This window comes from Drosophila nasuta, chromosome 2L (genome assembly GCF_023558535.2).
Source record: "Drosophila nasuta strain 15112-1781.00 chromosome 2L, ASM2355853v1, whole genome shotgun sequence".
Classification (NCBI taxonomy): Eukaryota; Metazoa; Arthropoda; class Insecta; order Diptera; family Drosophilidae; genus Drosophila; species Drosophila nasuta.
In genome coordinates, this window is record NC_083455.1 from 18,983,678 (window position 1) to 19,003,218 (window position 19,541).

Genomic DNA, 19,541 nt, shown 5'->3' on the forward strand with positions numbered 1-19,541 from the left:
TTTGGTGGGATGATAGAGCTCATGAATATTTTTCGTTTGACACAGGACTCGCAAGGATCAGACAGGATATGGCCGAGATATAAGCTATTTTCTGTATTTAAAAATGTCCTTGTAACTTGGCTGTTTGCAGGACATTCGTCCTTTTTAATATGTCAATCGGTTTGTAGTGATAAGAGCTATCCTTGTGCCAAAGGACATCACGATCGTCCTTCAAATGGCTGAGATACGATGGATATTTTGAAAATTGGGCATTTTTTCTATACCTACCCCTTAAAAAAATTTCGGTCAATTTTTTTTGTAATAACATAAAGATCCTTCAATGCCAATCGATTGTACTTTTTGTTCTGAATACAAAACAGTATATCATTACCAGATCCTTAAGGATTTAGGCGAGAAATGTCTAAAAAACAAATGTCCTTTTCCGAATATAGGCTATATCTTGGATATTTTTTGCCGCACTTTCAAAGGACACATATTGCTAGGATCACAAGGATCAGCTCTATCGATCGGCATCAAAACAATATGGGGTCAACTAAGGATCCAACAATTGTAATATTTTGGCAGGCCCCATCATTTAACAAGGAAAAATTGACAGCCTAAAAGTATGCAGAGGAAATTTTTCATTTTTGTTTATGCAAAAGTTTGTGTCTCCGCTAAATTTCCATTATTACCAGCGGCCTAAAAGTATGCTTTGGCCCGTATTGATATTAAACTTCAATTGAAAATTTATTTTACGCTGCCTAAAAGTACTCCATGGTTTTTGGCTATTAACGCAACCAAAAGTATGCACCTGAAAACATTCTGTACAATTGAGTTGCAATTGCAAAAATGCAAATACAAAATCGTTAATGACTGAAATACTTAATATCCACACAAAATCAAAAATTCACTATTTTGAATTATTTTTTTAAATATTTATTATGCATAATATTTACCGTTTGTTTTATTGTTTTTAATCTTGACTTTACATATGTAATAATTTTTCGTTTGTTGTTTTATTTTTTGTATAAGTTATGTTTTATTTTATTTGTTTCTGCACTACTTAAATATGAAACGTTGAAGTCAAATTTGTTTGCTTTATCCATTAACTGTTTAATTTGATTAAACTTTTTATTCGCTTTGTGGGTGCATTTTACTTCCGTTTTTCCATTTTCTTCAACTACTTTACTTGTAATCTACCCAATTTGCTCCACAATTTGTACATTTTTTTGCATTCTGAATGTCACATAAATAAATAATAATAATAATCATAATAATATTTGACAAGACGCGGATTTGTTTTTGTTTTGTTTTATGTTTTGTTATTTATGTATATGCATGCTTAGTTGTTAATAACTAATGCCTTTATTTTTTTGCTGCTTAGCCTTTGCACATTTAAATTTCAATAAATCGTAACAGTTTTAAGTCGTTTTTTAAGCAAATATCTCAATTGTATATATAGTTTAATATATATGTTGTTGGTTGTTTTATATTTTCTTAAACTGTGCATAGATCTTTGGGCAACTCTTGTAGGCGGTTTTTTTTTGTTGTTTTTGTTTTTTATAAAATTCGTTAATATATTTATTTGTTTAATAAAATGATTGTTTTATTTTAGATCTCTTTGGGTTATTAGCAAAAATGATACAAAAACTGCAAATTCTGTTCGTCGTTTGTCTCTGCTCTGATCTGATCAACTATTTTCATTTGTAAAATTTGGCCATTAATATAAAATTGCTGAAAACCGTTTTGATTAACCATCATATTTTTGTTTTTTCTTTTTTTGTTTAATAAAAATGTATATTTCTTTTTTCAATATTTTCATTGTATAGATTTGTTCTCGTTCTTGTTCTGGTACTGTTTCTTTCTGGTTCTGGGGTTGGGAGAAATTCTCATAAATGAAACACAAAATCGACACAAAATGAATGTATAATACGAATTGTATATTGTTTTAAATATTTTTATTTTTATTTACTTTTGCATAGCAATTTGTAATTTGCTCTTTTTTTTGTTTGTTTGTTTGTTTGTTGTTGTTTTTTGTTTGCTGTTGCATATAATTTTTATAACTTTTTAAATTTGAATAACAATTGTTTATGTTTTTGTTTTACTTAATTTCTCACAATGTAACTCGTTTATCTTTAAATGTATGTATACATATGCTTTTATATATTTAATTCATATTGGTTTTTTGTTTGTTTTTGGTTTTTTAATTGGTAATTTATACAATTTTACACATTTTCCGCTGGCGACTCTTAGGGGCTAATTAAATTTTGGTTTGAAGTTGGGTTTTTTAGTTGGGGGTGTTTGTTTTTGTTGTTTGCTAATTTCGAAAATCACGTAAGAGAATAAAGGAAATGGGACTTACATTTCCCTGTTTCTTTTAGAAAGTACAAAACACACAGGCATAAATAATTTATGAAATATGTTTAACAAAAGTTTATAGATTTTTGAAATCTGTGCGCGCTTTCGCTTGGCTCTTGGCTTGGGGGTTTTCTATCTATCGATCGATTCTTTCGTCATCTGCTCACCATATTCTCCATTCTTAGTTTATTTTGTATTCCTTTAGGTATACCAAAGAATATAATTCTATAATTCACAAAATGTTGGCAACGAAATGAAAAAGTACTTTACGATATACATATATATAAATACGAGTATACGCTATCGATGATTATCGACAGAAATGATATTTACAAAAATTCAATTACGAGTATTTGCCATTCACATAGTACAAAGACAAAGAAAGTTCTTATATTTGTTTTCTACAAGCTAGATCATCTTCTTCATTCTTCCATTCCTTTTAATATTTGCAATTTCCATGACATTTGTTTTTGTTGTGTTGTTGTTTATAAACTATTTAACTAAATGCCTACAAAAAGCAAAGCTTACATGTGAAACAGAAAACTACAGTTAATTAAATTGTTCAATTAGAAGCTACAATAAATATTAATGTATCGTTATATGTTTGTTTGTTTGTATTTATGTATGTACGTGTACATATGTAAATATGCTTAAAGACGAGCGCAGAATTCTTCAAAATCGCTCGTACGATTTGTATATATAGCAGATATATATATAAGTATAAATTTTGTTTTGTTTTTTTGCTTTCTGTTTAGTTGTATTGTATAAATTTGTTCAATTTAACGCGGCAACTTTTCAGTGTTGTAAAATATTTATAGTACGTGTAAGTTTTCTTAGATTTGTTTTAGCAATTCGTTTTCTTATCGTTTATCTTGTTTATCTGGTTATTTACTCAGTGGTGGGTTCATTTTGTGTGTGTGTATTTTCCTCTCCTCTTCACTTCTTCGCTCTCGCTACGGTCTTTCTTTTACTTCTCGTTCTGTTTTAGCTTCCAACTTAGAGTTAGAATTAAACTAAAATAAAATAGCTACGATTACAAGTTAAGCATTAAACGTACTAATTAAATTTGAGGGGAAGTTTTTGGGAGTTGGGATCAATTGGGTCCGAAAAAAAACCCTTAACCGCTGTGCGGACTTTTTCACGAATCAGACAGAAATTGAAATAAGTTTTCTTTATGTTTTTTATGTTGAATAATTTGCTAAAAATTTTGCAAGCCTCGCTTTGAGTTAGTATCTCTTTTAAATGTCTTCAAAGTTTCCGTTCCTTTTTTTTTGTTATCTTAAAATGTACACATAATCACTAATTAGATTTAGCCATTAGAATTAGCATTAGAATTAGCTTTAGAATTAGTTTAAGAATTAGAGTAAATTATAAAATAATAATTCAAACACACGCATAAATTGTGGTCTCTCAAATATACAAAATCAATTTGTTTATACTCCATTTTGTTTTGTTTTTGTTTGTTTTTTTTTTTTTTTTAAAGCTTTGGTTTCAATGTTGATAATTTCTGCAGCAAAGTTGAAGGATTACAGAAAATAAGTATAGATAAGAAATAAGAAATAGAAATAGAACAGCGATTTGGAAGCCTAACAAATTTTGTGTTATACGTGAGATCAAAACAAGCTAAAATTGTTGGTAGAAAAGTTTCGAAAAGTATACCCCGTCATTTTCCAGGGTATTTTCAATGTGCGTTAAGCGTTGAGCATACAATAGCTGTGGGAAGAGAGAGGGGACTTTGGGGGCAGGAGGCGGAGGCAGGCAGGTCAGGGGCAGACTTAAAGCTAAACAGCGAAACTTCTAGCAAGTTTCCTGCATGCGTATATACGTGTGTACGTGTGTGTAAAAGAGACGACTATACGATCTATTGGCTAACTGTTTGTTGATTGCAATGCGATCAAGGCTGCGTGAGAAGAGTGTGGACATGCTGTGGGAAGGGGTGAGAGAAGGGGTGTGTGGGCTGCTGGCTTGTGCTTAGACAATCTCCTTTTTGATTTGTAATTCGCAGTTCGTTGTTGTTGTTGGGCTTATTGCTGTTGCTGTTGTTGTTGGTAATAATGTTGTTGATGCTGCTGCTGCAGTTGCTGTGGCTGTTGCTGTTACAGTTGTTGTCAGCATTGACGTCGGCGTTGGCGGCGTCTGCTTCTTGCTCGCCTTTGTCGCCATTAAAACTGGCGTCGGCAAATTCGGCGTCTCTGTCGGCGTCGCTGCTGTCGGCTCGCGTCGCGGGCGTCGCTGCTGCTGTTGTTGTTGTTGCTGCAGCTGCTGTTGCTGCTGTTGTCGCTGCTGCAGCGGCATCTCGTCATCGTCGGATTCATCGTCCGATTGTCGCTGCCGCTGTCGCTTCTTCTGCTGCTGTTGCTGCTGCTCTTCATCGTCCTCCTCCTCCTCCACCTCTTCATCCTCCTCGCCCTCCGCTTCCGTCTCCTCATTGTTGTTGTTGTTGCTGCTGCTGCTGGCAATCTTGGCCAGCGCATGGCAGGCGGACATCTGCGCCTTCTTCATGGATGACGCATCGCTGCTGTTGCTGCTGTCAAACAACTGTCCGGCAGTTGCTGCCGAATCTGGCGAGATGGGCGTGGTCGCTGTGGGCGGCGTTCCCAGCGCTTGGCTATGCGGCGCCTGAGCTGATCGCTCCCCATGCTGCTCCTCCTCTGGCTCCTCCTCATCCATGTCCAACTCATCGTCCATCTCCTCCTCCTCTTCCTCCTCGCTTTGCTCCTCGGTGGAGCGACTGACGCCACTTGGACTCGGGCTCTTGGCGTGTCCATTCAACTGCTGCTGCTTCTCCTCCTCCGCTTCTTCGTCCTGTTGCAGCTTTAGACGCTTGCTAGCCGGCGGCTGTTGCTCCTGCTGCTGGTCCTCCTCCTCCTCCTCATCCTTGAGAGGCGTGGGACTGCGTCGCAAGCCATTTGACTTGAGCTCGCCATTGTTGTTGTTGTTGTTGTTATTATTGTTGATGTGGTTGTTGTGATTATTGTTGTTGTTGTTGGCCTGATCCTGCGTGAGCGTCTCATTGCTGTCCGCTTCCGGCGAGCCAGCCAACATCATTTCCTCCTCCTCCTCTTCGTCCTCCTCATCTTCCTCCGCCTCCCCTTCCTCGTCCATCTCCCGCCGCAGCACCGTCTGTGTCTGCTTCAATGGCACCACTCGCAGCTTGTCCATTGCCTCCAGCTGTCGCCGGCAACGTTGCAACTGATCGCGCAGCTCCACAATGTGCGCCTCCTGTTTGTGAAAGAGTTCGCGCAGCTGCACATTGTTGTAGCGATACTGTTGGTTCTCCTGCAGCAATCGCTGCAACAGATGCAGCACACGCTCCCGATCCTTGGGCCGAGTGTCGCGCAACGCCTCGACAGCCAACTCCCACGGCGGCAACATGGCGCTGCTGTCTGGCTCCCCGTTGAGACTGTCGTCATCCGTGTCCGTGGACAACTCAAATTCGCTGCCCAAATGTGGTTTGCCATGCCCATGTCCATTGGGTTGCTGCTGCAGCTGCAATGGTTGCTGTTGCAAGTGCAATGGTTGCTGTTGTTGCTTGGCGTGTGGTGAACTGACCACATTGGAGGAGTGCGTGCTCAGGTTGAGACCGGAAGACTGTGTGGGCGAGTAGCCAGCTGAGGACGAAGGCGTCTTGTAGTAGACGCCACTCTGAGGTGGCTGCAACACATCCCTAGTGGCTGCTGCTCCTGTTCCGGCGGCTGCTGCTGTTGCGGGCTGTTGACTCATCAGGTTCTTGTTGATGCGTATGCGACTCGGTTCGCTGTGATTGCTGTGGTGACTGCTGTGATGGTTGCTGCTCGTCGGCAGCAGCTTGGCATGCTGATTGACGGTGGCAATGATGTGTGTGTTGCTGTTGCTGTGGTTGCTATGGTTGCTGTTGCTGTTGTTGTGCTGTGGCGGTGGTGTTGGTGGTGTCATCATTGTGGGCGTCGTTGTCGGCGTGGGCGTGGCACTTGGCGTCGGCGTCAACGTTGGCGTGGGCGTGTGAGTGGGCGTGGTTGTCGTCGTGGGCAACATTGGCACCGGCGATGTCGAGGAGGTAATCTCATTGCTGCCGCCCGCCGAGAACTCCTCGACGGAACTGGCGCGTGGCACGTGGCGCGCTCCATGTGGCGCTATCTGGCTGCTGGGCGGGGCGGCGGAGGCGACGACGGCGGGGGGTGGAGGCAGCGTTGGCTTGTTGGGCATCGGCGAGCTGCTGTTCGAGCTGTGGCTGCTGTGGTTGCTGTGGTTGCTGCTGCTGCTGCCATTGCTCTGCGACTCCGCCGAGTTTGGCGGCGGCGTCGAAGCGCGCTCCTGTTTGATGTGCAGTTGCAGCTCGCCACGCTGCTGTTGCTCCTGTTGCTGCTGCTGTTGCTGCTCCTGCTGCCGCAGACGCTGCTGTCGCTCCAGTTCACGCTCCAGCTCCCGCTCCTTGTCGCGCTCCTTGCTCAGTATGCTCTTTCGCGGCGCCAGCGCCACATTCGGCTGATAGGTGCGCTCGAAACGCTCGCGATCCGTGCTGCGCACCACACGCTCCGGATTCTGCAGCTCCGGCGGTTCCTGGCAGGCGTAGGGCAACGTTGAGAGCGCATTGTACGCACTGTGCCACACCGCTGGCGTTGGCTTGCCACCTGATCTCCAGGGTTGGAACGCACTGCTGGCCACCACACGTTCTCGCTCCCGTTCCCGCTCGCGCTCTCGTTCGCGTTCTCGCTCCCGATCCCGCTCGCGTTCACGCTCCAGATGCTGCTGCTGTATGCAGTGATACATCAGGTGGTAGCCCTGGATGTCCAGCGGATGCAGTGCACTCAACGCAGCCGCCTTGTGCTTCTTGCTGGGATTCTCCAGCAGCTCGGCGGCGGCCACAACCGCAGCGGCAGCGCCGCGTTGATGGTGATGCTGATGCGCATGATGTGGATGCTGATGGGGATGATGCGGATGCTGGTGCTGATGCTGATGGTGTGCGTGATGCTTGAGGCTGGCGGGCAGCGTCTGATGCGATGGCGGCGGCGGCGCCACCAAACCCAGTGGCAGCAATACGTCCTCCATCATAATTTCCGCCTGCTGCAAGAAGAGACAGAGAAAGAGAGAGAGAAAGAGAGGGAGTTAGTGAGCTGTGTCTGTGGTTATTAGAAAATTGATCGGCCATAAAAATAGATGCTGCAAAACCAGTAGCCCCTGCCATTAATTTGAATTGCCAGCCTCGTCACCATCCCAGTTCCCATTCCCCTCCCCTCCTCAGTCATTGCTTCGTGTCGCGTCGCCAGCGTCGTTTTCGAGTGGCTAATTATAAACAAACAAGTGCCCGGTAGGATCACATCGCATCGCAATGGATCGCTCGCATCTATGCCCCCTTTTCCCCCAACCCCCCACCCCCCACACATCGACGAGCTGCTCCTTCGATTGCCACTTTGCAGGCTGCGATCCATTCGATTCCTCCGCAGTCAAAACGCCCCGCGGTTATGGCGCCAATTGTCATTGAGACAGCCAGCCAAGCAGCCACAACACTGAGCGAAAACTCGGGGTAGCTTTAACTTTACATGAATTTCGATTTTATTCTTAAGATTTTATGTTGTTCAAAACGCAGAAATATAGACAAAAGTTGATTGATCTTTCATATTAATAAATACTTTTCACAACTAGACAAAAAAGATAATTAAAGAAGACTTCGTTTAAGAGAGGGAACCGTATAAAACTTTTCACTATAATCTATTAATTACAGTTTTTATCTGACATATATGCTTTACTTATATTCTAAGTAAGCCGATTATAATGTATTGAAAGTTTAAGTCCATTCTTTAATATTATTTTTTTTTTAGAACTCGAACAAAGCATAGTCATATCTGATTCCATTATTTTTTTGTAAGCAGTCAAAAGTTCTTTAATTCTTTATGAAAAAACTTAAGTTGTTAAAATCTTTATAATTATTTATTCAATAGAAATTCAAATGAATTGTTAAACAAAATTAGTTAGGTTAATCTTCCTAATTTTCTTTGAATCATGATATCTTTGTATAAGCGGATAATAATTGATAATTTTGCTGATCAGGTGATATGATTAGAAAGATATTTGATCACACTCTTATAGAGTTATTTATGTCTATATTATATTAAACTCAGCTTTTTATTGTGCTGATCACAATTTTATAAAATTATTGATGTCTAGGTTATATTTAATTCTGCTTTTTCATTCAAACATCAAAAGTAAACTCATATTTCATTCATTTCTTAGCTGAGTTTATTTTTCTATACTATAACTATACTTTTTAAGAGTTGAAAATTTCCCCAAGTGTAGGCGACTGTCAGACAACTGGTAGCATCTTTGACTGCATATTTTGCATTATCATCAGCGACATAGCTGGAGACATGAAGCATGCACAGCAGAGGAGGGAGAAGAGTAGCAGAGAGGGGGAGAAAAAGGAGGTAGAAGCAGGCGTCGACTGGTTCTGGTTTTGACTGCGGCTTGGGCTTTTGAGTTTGGTTTTGGTTGAGGTTTTGGCTGCAGTTGCAGTTGTTGTAGTTGTGGCCATGGTTTGCTTTCCTTTCGGTGTCTTGTCTTTGGCTTCGACTTCGACTGCGACTACGACTTTGGCTTTGGGTTGCGTGTTTACCTAGCTGTTAAAATGATTGGCACCGCGGCCAATTATGGTCCCCGATGACTGCGCCATAAAGTGATTTTGAATGGAGGCGGCGCCACTGCCACTGCCACTGCCAACTTGCAACTTGCACCTTGCAACTGCCACTGCAACAGCGAGTCGTCGCAGTGGCAGGTTGCCACTCGGTGAACCCCTCGTCGACTTGCGACTTGCGTCTTTATGATGATGCCCCATTGCTGAAGGTGTCACTGCGGCAGTTCAAGCAAATGGACATCGAACGATGCCAATAAGCACTCGCTGTCTTTGCACTCAGAGAAGCAATCGGTGGAGAGGAACTATTTTTTCTTGCTTGTCTGTGTCTGCTGCTTGTTGAGGCCATCAAATCTACAAGGCAGCTAATCGCTGCTTAAGCTGATGAGATGCTATTAGCTGCAGCTCATTAGAATAGCCAAATAGTCGAAGAGCGAACGGAAAACGATTACAATCATTCGATATGAATGATGATTTGATTATCGAAGCGACGACCATGGCCCGCTTGATTGTTTCGCTGACGAATATATCAAGTTGGCTAAACGTTAAGTAATTGAGAGATTAGTTGGATTAGCTGCGATAAGATCTTTTGCTAAATATAAGAACTCTTATTGGGTGAGCAGTGATGATCTTGAGATGATCTTTAGCTAAACACTTCTAATATGTTTGCTGTCAACTATATATAAAACTTTGATTCATTGATTTCGAGTATAATTATTGTTATAGAACTTAGCAGAACTATATCATTAATTAGATAAGTTATAGCAGAGAAATTAAGATTAACGCATAATATTTGAATAAGCTAATTGCTCACACTTAGGCATTAAAATATTGCTTCACAAGTTATTTAAATCTCTGATTTTATTATTGTCAAATATACTGTCGAAACTAAGCTGACTTATTTTACTATCGATATAACTATCGATTGATTAATTCAGCTCTTACCTTTGTATCGATACATTTAGATACGAAAGAATTCTCAATATATGTGCTTTCTATTCATTAAATACTATCTGTGAACTAGTTGCTTCGTTCGAAGCTCGCCAACATGAATTGCTTTCGATAGTAAGCCATAAGCTGAGCAGAGTATACCATAAGCTAGAAAGCCACAAAGTATGCAACATAAATTTGGTGATCAACAGCGCCAAAATAAAAGCAGAAAACAAGCGCGGAGGCAGTGAATCGAGGGGCGGAGATACGGAAAGAGGTGAAGGCAACCGCGCACTAACAATGCAAACAACAAGAAGCAAACAAACAATGCAGTTAACTGAACGCTTGGTCGTAACTTGGCCAAAACGATGGGTAAACAAGTTGGCCAAAACGTTGATGGCGACACGGCGGCGACTAGACTGCGTTATGCTCAAAAATGTTGAACAGAGATTAAGCCAGGCAGCTGCCGGATTGAGCACGAAGCGGAGGAGAAGGAGTAGATAGGGGAGAGGAGAGAGGAGAGGAAAGGCGAAGCTTGGAGGCAGTAGACCAGAGCAACACACTTAAGCCAAGCTGGCGACGATGTTGGTAAACAAGGAGTCCAAAATGGGTGGGGATTGTGCCACGCTGAGGGGGTCATGGAAGACAAAAGCCAGAGATATAGACGCAGCGATAACAAAACTGGAAGCTAGTCACACACACAGACACTGGAAGAATATAGAGATGAAGAGCGAGAGAGCGGGAGAGCAGCACACAAATGAACCATTAAACAGCAAAATCATAAAAATCAAGAGCCATAAAGAAGTCGTCGAAGGAGCGCCAGTCTCGCATCCCAGTCTCTAAGCTTACACACAGTCTCCCAGCTCTAGAGCAGCTCTCCATCTGTAACTCCAATCCCCAATCCGCAATCCGCAATCCCCATTTCCCAGTTCATGGTGCACACAGTATTTTGCCAATCGCCATCGGCATGGCCATCGCAGCAGGAGCAGAAGACGCCGTCGGTTTTTAACTGTACGCAGATGGCAGCCAGCGATAGAGATAGATGTTGCAGCCAGTCGCCAGTCTGCCACAGCAAACAGAGTGAGAGAGGGGGGAGAGGAGGTAGAGAAGTGGGAGCAGGCAGAGCCACCGATAGCCTCGACTTCAGTTGAGTTGAGTTCGAGTCGCGTTTTCTTTGGCGTACGCCTCTCGTCGTCTCGCTGACGGCGCAGTGACAAATTGCCAAAGACTAAAGGCAGAGCAGCATGTGGCAGAGTTGCAACAGTCGGGGGCGGGGGCGGGGACGGATCTGGGTGCGGGTGCCGATCGGTGTACAGTCAGCGGTGTCTCTGCCTCAACTGCATCTGCTGTTGCTGCTTAAGTCCAAGGTCTTTTGCCATAACTCAACACCCAAAGATGATGTGCAGCAGACACTGCAGAGCCACATCGTGAGAGTCAAGCTACCAAACAGATCGAAGCTTGAATACTCTCGATAAGTCAAGGAAAGCTCAGCTTGCAGGTACTTCAAAAAGATATGTGAGCATGTTAAAGTAATTATAATTTTGGAAATATTAAACAGTTCTGATTAAGATTTAAATAGTTGGGCAAATTCAACTATTTTAAAAGTTGCAAATGTTGTAAAAGATATAAATATAAATTGAATATAATTTTATAAAACTACTCAGTTCTTATTAAAATTTTTATAGCTGAGCAAAATAGTTGCTGAATAGATTACTCTGCTTGCATTGATCATCTACAGATTATGTTAAATATAATGTTTGAAGCAATTCCTCTACTATAGGCAAAGGCAAAACTTCTTTGAATAACTTTGTCATTTCTATCTAATGTTCGGTTTGCTTTAAATTAACAAAACAAGTGTCAATTTAGATCTGATACTAGGAATTTTAAAAATATTTATATAGAAAAATAGATTCTCAGATTTTGCTATATTTTAAAGAACGGTACAGAATTTTAAAAGTATATATTTTATAGAAAAATAGTTTCTGAGATAGAATGGTAAAAAGTCACATATAATTTGAATATCTAGTGTTATTCCTAAAACTTCAAACTCTAAAAAATATTTCAAGTAAACTAATCAAATATAAAAAAAATAATCAAATATTACATTTTATCATATATAATATTCATTTTATTATGAAAACAAATCAAAAATGTAATTGATATTATGAATTTTTTGAAATATTGCATAATTTACCTTGAAATATATTTAATAGGGTGCTAAGTCTCAAGATATTGCACACCCAATAATTTTGCGATTACAATCTTTGGAATTGAGCTCAATCGTACAACCCAAAATGAGACTTATTTATGTAGTTGCTGTTCAAGTACGTATTTAAAGTTGAAGTCGTATAAGTTGGCCACACCTTAGCCTAGGTGATGAGCAAGTTGTGTTGTCCCCAATTGCAAGTGTAAAATAAAATAATTGCGCCCAAGTGGCGACTGCAACCAGATGAGAGACCCGAACGAAAACCAAGCAACCCAACAACCGAGAAGAAGCAACAACTAAGACGAAAATAAAAACAAAAACAAAAGCCTTGGCAGGCGACATGACTTTAGTTGACGATAAGATCATGGCAAATATTGGAGAGGAGAGGCGACAGAGTGGAGAGAGAGAGATGAAGTCAACGATGGCGTTGACAATGAAGCTTCAAACACACACACACACACACATGCATGGGTGTGTGTGTAAGCGGGGCTTGGCAACAAGCAAAACGAGAAGAAGAAATTGCCATTGATTTAGACTGGCAATTATGCAGGCAGGGATCGCGCTGCATCGATGCGGATGGGACAACTCTGGGATCGGGGATCGACATTGTCGCATGTTGTGTTGCTTGTTGCCTGTTGCTTGTCCCGCTCGCTTGCCAATTGATGAGGATGTGGCTCCAATGGAAATGGAGCAGCGACCCATATGCAACTTAGCAAGCAGCCAGACTTTGCGCACACACTGCGAAAGTCAGATTCAGATTCAGATTCAGCGTCAGAGTCGAAGAGTCAACTGCTGCTGTCAGCTTCATCTGCATTTCTTGGCGTCCGTTTTTCCAGCGTTCACCACCTCTCCCACCTTCGCTCCCCCCATCTATAGCCTACTATATTGTATAGTAGTAGTCTGTGTCTGGCGCGGGCCGTAAACTTGTTTGCCAGTCGCTGCAACATTGCCATCCTCAAGAAGTCGCGACATTTACAATTTTAATTCGTGTTGTTGTTGCTGATCTTGTCGCTGCAGGCAGCTAGAAAGAGTCAGCGAACGAAGGAGCGGGAGAGGCAGAGAGAAAGAGAGCGGGAAGGGAGGAAGCTCGTCAAAATGTAAAGACAGATCTAAAATAAAACTGCTGCTGTTGGCTGCTTGGCGGACAAAAGCTTTGACCATGTCTGTTAAATACCGTGTAAAATGTTTGCAGTATTTGCAAATAAATGCTGCATTAAATACGGAATGCTAATTAAGTGTTATTTATGTGGTATATTTTTTTAGAATATAGTAAATATTATTTGTTAATGGTATATGTTTTGTATAATGCAAATAAATTCTGCGTTAAATACCGACTATGGTATATTTTTTTTATATTATGATGCATTAAATACGGAATGTTAATTGTGCGTTATTTGTAGATGTATGGTATATAGTTTTTATAATATGGTAAACATAACATTATATGGTATATATTTTATATAAAGCAAATAAATTCTGCATTAAATACCGAATTGTAATTGAGACAATGGTATATTTTTTATATTATGATGCATTAAATACGGAATGCTAATTAAGAGTATAGTATATTTTATATATTATATTATAGCATATATTTTATATTATGCAATTAAATTCCACATTAAATACGGAATGCTTATTGAGAGTTATTTATTTTATATATTTTATATTATAGGTACAAATTTATATCGTTATGAGGGAGCTTTCAGTTTTTATGCCGTATTAAAAGTTAATGTACATTTTTTATTATTCCTACCTTTAATTGTTATATTAATTTCATTAAAAAAGTGTCTTTAAAACTTTTTCTCATTCTCTATAGTTTGTCGCCCAGTTTTATTCATGTTTTATAAACACATTTTCCCAGCTTAATTTGAGTTTTCTTTAACTAAGGCAACTGCAAATTGCCAAGCCATTTGCTCATTTGCTTTATGGCACCTGCGGAACATGTGAAATGTAAATAGACGCCGCTGTTATTATTATTCATTCTCATTTGTAACATAAGTAGTAAATTTTTACGTAGTGCCTCAGTCATCCTTATCCGAATAGCTAGATTAATGACTGATTTAATTATAGAGGCGAGCGAAACGAGAGCGTAATAAAACTATAAAAAGAAAAAAAAAAACGGCGAGCGAAGAAACTAAACTCAATTAAACTAAAACTGTAAAGCAAAAGAAGACGCATAAAACGAAAAAAAAAGAAAAGAAAAGAAAAGAAAAGAGGGAGGGAAAATGCATCGTCGGCGAACGCATTTAGAAAAATATTTAAATCAACTTTAATGAAGTTGAAAACAAATTCCATTGCCGTTCATTCTATGGCTCGCTGGCTGCATTTTTGTTTATGTTTTGGAGCCACTGCATAATTAATGAGCTGGCCAAGACGCTGACGACGATGTTGATGCAGTGGAGGGGGAAGCGGAGAGGAGAGGAGAGAAGAGAAGAGGAAGTAAAGTGGGGGACAGCTGGTAAGCTGAAATTGAAACCGCGCGTAAAATAAATAAAAAGCTAATGTGTGTTGCGCACTAAATCATAGCTGCGGGATCCCCCCCTTCACCCTCCTCCCTCTCCCTTCCCCTCCCCGCTTGCCAGTTTTAGTGTCCAATTAGCGTGCGACGTTTTGAATGATGTCCGACAGTCAGACAATGCGCAGTCGCAACCGCGTTGCAACTTGCAAGGGTTGCATATGCGTCTAGCTACGGTTCTGAGTGCCCCTTCCCCCCTGCCTACTCCCCTTTCCAGCCTGCTCTCCCCCCTTTATGTTAATCTGTGCCGCGCTGCAACAAATTGTGGCCGCATTGCATTGGCCATTTTTTATGACAAGCTGCCGCGTAATATTTCTGAAATTTACGACTGTTCGCATTTATCCAGTGTCTTGACCTGCTCCTCTCTGCACCCCTCTGCTCCTATCTCCCCTCTCTTTGCTTTGCCTGCCATGATCTACCTTTTGTTGCAGCAGCAGCTGTGCTAATCAAGCGACTCCTTTGTCTGCTTTTCGCTTGGCTTTGCTAAAAATCAAAATTTATTGTCATTAATCATGGATTCAGCTTTGACTTCGACTTCGACTTCGCAGCCTCAGCTTCAGTTTCAGCTTCCACTTCGACATCGACATCGGCATCGAACGTCGACATCAAGCATTTTGCTGTTGGGCTCCACCAGAACTGCATTGTCATTATCATTGGTCATGGCTTTGATGGGCCAATGCCACTGCCACTGCCACTGCCACCGCTATTGGCTCAGTCACTGCCACTGCCACTGCCATTGAGATTGTGGCTTTTATTGATCGGCAACATGTTGCCGCAACATGGCAATTAAGGCTGGCTACCCAAGAAAAGCAACAACAACAACAGCAACAACAACAACAGCGGCAGCCGCCTAGGCGATCAAGCTTCACAATTTATTTGTTGCAGTCGCAACATTGTAGTTAATCTACCCTAACATTAAAGGTATCATTACATTGTCGCAAACTCTGCTTACTTATGCTATTGTAAAATTGCTTCCAGCACATGCCTCAGTTTTAATTTCCTCTTTTTGCATTTTGCCATTTATAAGTTGGCAGAAATGCTTAAATATTAACTGAATAGGATTGTGTGAAGCAGACATCATTTAACGATGATTAAGAGAAGTTTCTGGCAAATATCAATCTAAAATTCCTTAGCTTAATTATTTAGGATAAAACAATCAATTACCTTATCAAAAATTATAAATTTAAAATAATGTAATTGATTAATTTTTTTGTTCGACTATTTTGGATAAAATTATGTTAGGTATTTTGAGTTTTCTTTACAAGTTTCTATGCTTTTCGCCAAGTTCTTCTCAGTTTGAAATTCTATGGAAAAAATATTTTTGATAAGACCAGCAAAAAATTGTTTTAAATATGCTTAAATATTTCCTGAAGAGGATTGTCATTTTAAGATTATTTAAGAGGATTACTAAGAGAAGTTTCTGGCATATTAATATGAAAAATTCTTTTGTATAAAAATTTACATTAAACTACAACAAAATTTAAGCAATAATTTTGATAAAATTTGTTTTTTATATACTCAAGTATTACTTGCTTTACTTGTGTAAAGCAGACAGTATTTAACGAATATTTGAGATGACTTTTTGGCAACTTTCAATGAACAATTCTTTATTAATTATATTTTAAATGAAATTCTTAAAAATTGCTTTGCTTGTGCAGAATATATATGAAATTTACTGTGCGTTATATGGCATTTTATGTGAAATTAAATGAGAATAAATTTAAATCTCTAACATGTTTTATTATACATTTGTCTAATAAATGTCTCACTAGAAACTGTTGTGCTATTAATTAGCTATTCAAACTTTTTAGCCTAGAGTAAAGTGCAAGTCCATCACTTCTTCGAAAGTCTTTAGAAGACACTGAGATTGCTCTACTCCTTTATTATTTATTTTTTTTAACATTCCCATTTTTTAGCCAGCTTTTTTGTTCTTGTTGTGGCACAACGTATATGGCCAAGATAAATGTTGACTTTTGTCAGTTTTGGCTTCGACTGCAGCAGAAGCAGCAGCAGCTTCATTATGGGCCATTTGTTTGCTGCATAATTGGCCCGACAATTGGGCTGGCAAAATTTATGATTTGCAGAGAAAAAGCGTAAAGTAGAGAATGGAGAGGGGGCATGCAACTAGATGTGGTGGCGGTGGCAATTTGAAACGGTAAATGGCCAAGCAGCAGCAAAAGCAGCAGCAAGAAAAGCAGCAGCGAGTTAGCTTTGATAACTTCTACTTCGATACAGTTGTTGTTCTTTTGGCCTAATGAAAATCTTTGGGGCCTGGCATAGAGATCAGACTGGCATATCGTAGATGACGCCACGCCCACTGCCCATCAAATGTGGCAGGGGCGTCGCCAGCTGTGACTGCAGATGGAGACGGAGACTGAAAACTGTGTCCGTTGTTGCAGTTGTTGTTGTTGTTGTTGTTGCCTCGACCATGTCATGTCATTTAAATTAAAAAGTTTAAGCACAGCACAAAATTAGAGAAAAAGCCTGGGAATGCAAGCGTATGCCACGCCCCCCTCCACAAATGGGCTGACAACGTCAGTTGTGTTCTGTTGCCTTGAGTGGCAGAGAAGAGAAGAGAAGGGGGAAGAGAGACAGTTGTGTAGTATAGTATATGCTATAGATTCTTGAGTTTCGACTAAGTCAAACTTGTCAGAACATATGAGATGCACTTGACAGACAGACAGAGAGAGAGAGAGAGTGAGTGATAGCAAGAGAGATAGAGATAGAGAGGCAGGAGGACAGCTCAAGAGCTCTTGCAGTGTTTGTCAAACTGTCAGGTTTTTGGCTTGGAAGCCTGCACTTGAAGGTGTTTGGCATTTAGCATCTCATTGTTCGACTCCAAAACGCACCGCAGTTGACCACTTGACCCGATACAGCAATCACCACAGCAGCAGCAGCAGCCACAGCAACAACAACAACAACAACAGCAGCACAGTTGTTTGTACAGTTAGAATGCTTGAATGGCTTTTGCTTTGGACAGCGGAACTTTGCACAAAAATGCCATAAAGCGAACGGTTTTTTGTTGCGGCGATTTATGAAAATGTTCGAACCGCGCAACGTGTGTTGTCCTTCTTTAGAGAGAGAGAGAGATTTTCCAATGCGATTTATTTGCACAGCCAACCCAATGCCCGTAGATGGTCACAATAGATCGTTGGCGGCCTCTAAAACTTTATGATCAGTGCCGGATTTAGAGGCAAACAGCTGATTCACAATTGATCCGCAGATCCAAACATGTGGGCAAAGCAACATCCTCCACTTCGTGGCATCTTAATTGTGCACTCTCAGCTTAATTAGAAGAGGGGGGCAGTCAGAGGTGGCATGCAACGGTCAAGCATAGCTTGTCCAAAAACCATAAAGTCTCGCATTTAAATCTCACTCGAGTTGATGCTGCTGCGGGTTTCTATCTTTGCATTTGGGGCGTGCCAAGCAGCAGCAGCTGTTGTTGTTGTTGTTGTTGTTGCGTCATTTTGCGGCAACTGGAATCTCATTTTATGGCTCGCTTCGACTGCAATGTCATTGAACCTGCTAGCAAGTGATGTCGCAATATAAAACCCTACAGGCCACAGCTAAGGAGTGCAGAACAGAAACCGAATAAAATGAAATAAAATAAGAAGAAAACCCAGGCAAATTCTGTTCCCTCTCTTTTCGCTAGCTATCTCTGTCTTTCGCTCGCAGCCACCAAAAACATTAATGCGAAATTTTTGTGCGGCAACCGCTGCGACACCCCATTCTTCTTCTTCTACTGAGCTACCCTACACTCTTGCTGTACAAGCAAGAGGTATAGCCGGAGGGCAAGCATGTGATGGCATTTCCATATCACTGGAAAATTGGGGGGAAATTTCAAAATATATATTTAGCGATGTAATGTGAGATTCACGAAATTCTTTAAGGAAACTTTAGTATTTTTATATCTTAGACTTTAATTTAAGTTACCCTTAAGTTGAAGGTGAAATCAAGGGATTCAATATTGAGAAAGGTTTAAGCATTAATTGTGCTTCAATATTGTGCTGTTTAGAAATCTCTAATTTTCAATCTGTTTTTATAGTCAACAATCTTTCCGTAAGCTAAGCATTAATTTATATATAATTATTATAAGAATCAATAATCTGTTCTTCAATCTTTTCGCTAGCATATATAATTATTATATCAAATTAAATGAACGATGTATTGCAGCATTCTTAAAAGACAAATTTACATAGGTTTTTTATTAGTTAAAATAAATTATCAATAAGCGAGGTATAGAAATAGGTTTAGCAAGTTAATATCTGTTACTTAATCTTCCTATAAAATAAAGTATTAATAACCCAGATGTAGAAATATATCTTTCAACCTAATCTCTCCCCTTAAAAGTTATCTAGGGTATCTCGAATGCAACTCTATTGTTCTTACGCTTTGCTGCGTCTTTTGTTGTTGCTGCGGCGAGCAACGAACCGAAAGTCAAGTTTAATTCATTAATAATAGGGCAACACACAATAAGAGGGAGTGTGGCAAGTGGAGTGGGGAGTGGGGAGAAATGGGGTGGAGGCGACGCGCTGCAAGAGTTGATGTTCCTAAGCAGCGCGCCCAAAAGTATGCAATGCAATTAATATGCCCCTTGTTTGCTATGACTGGCCCCCTAAGCAGAAGCAGCAGCAGCAGCGACGCTTTTCTGCTCAAACAATGGCTCGGAAAACTCCACAATTTCCCACATTTCCGTCATGTTCATTCTTTTTGGCGGAGGAGCTTTTAGGGGGCGGTTTGGGTTACCCTTGAAACGAACGACATGCACAATGCGCACTTCACAATATCCTTCGGCTTTACTTGCTTCTTATCGCTGCCACATGCCACATGCCTTATGCCACACTATAGCCATAGCGAGAAACCCTTCTTAAACCAAAACTCTCTCTTCTTTTCTCCCGCTCCTGCTCTCTCCTTCCCTCTCACTCATCTCCTAAGCCGCAACTTTT

At 40.6% G+C, this 19,541-nt stretch overlaps 1 protein-coding gene across 1 annotated transcript in view; it reads right to left on the minus strand.

Moving 5' to 3' along the window:
* Positions 1-1,922: 1,922 nt before the first annotated feature.
* Positions 1,923-19,541, minus strand: part of LOC132783415 (myb-like protein P) — a 119,862-nt gene continuing 102,243 nt past the window's right edge. Inside the window, exon 2 of the mRNA XM_060788558.1 lies at positions 1,923-7,380. Within this exon, the coding sequence (XP_060644541.1) occupies positions 4,309-7,380 (3,072 nt within the window). The 3' untranslated portion in view covers positions 1,923-4,308. The remainder of the gene's footprint in view (positions 7,381-19,541) is intronic.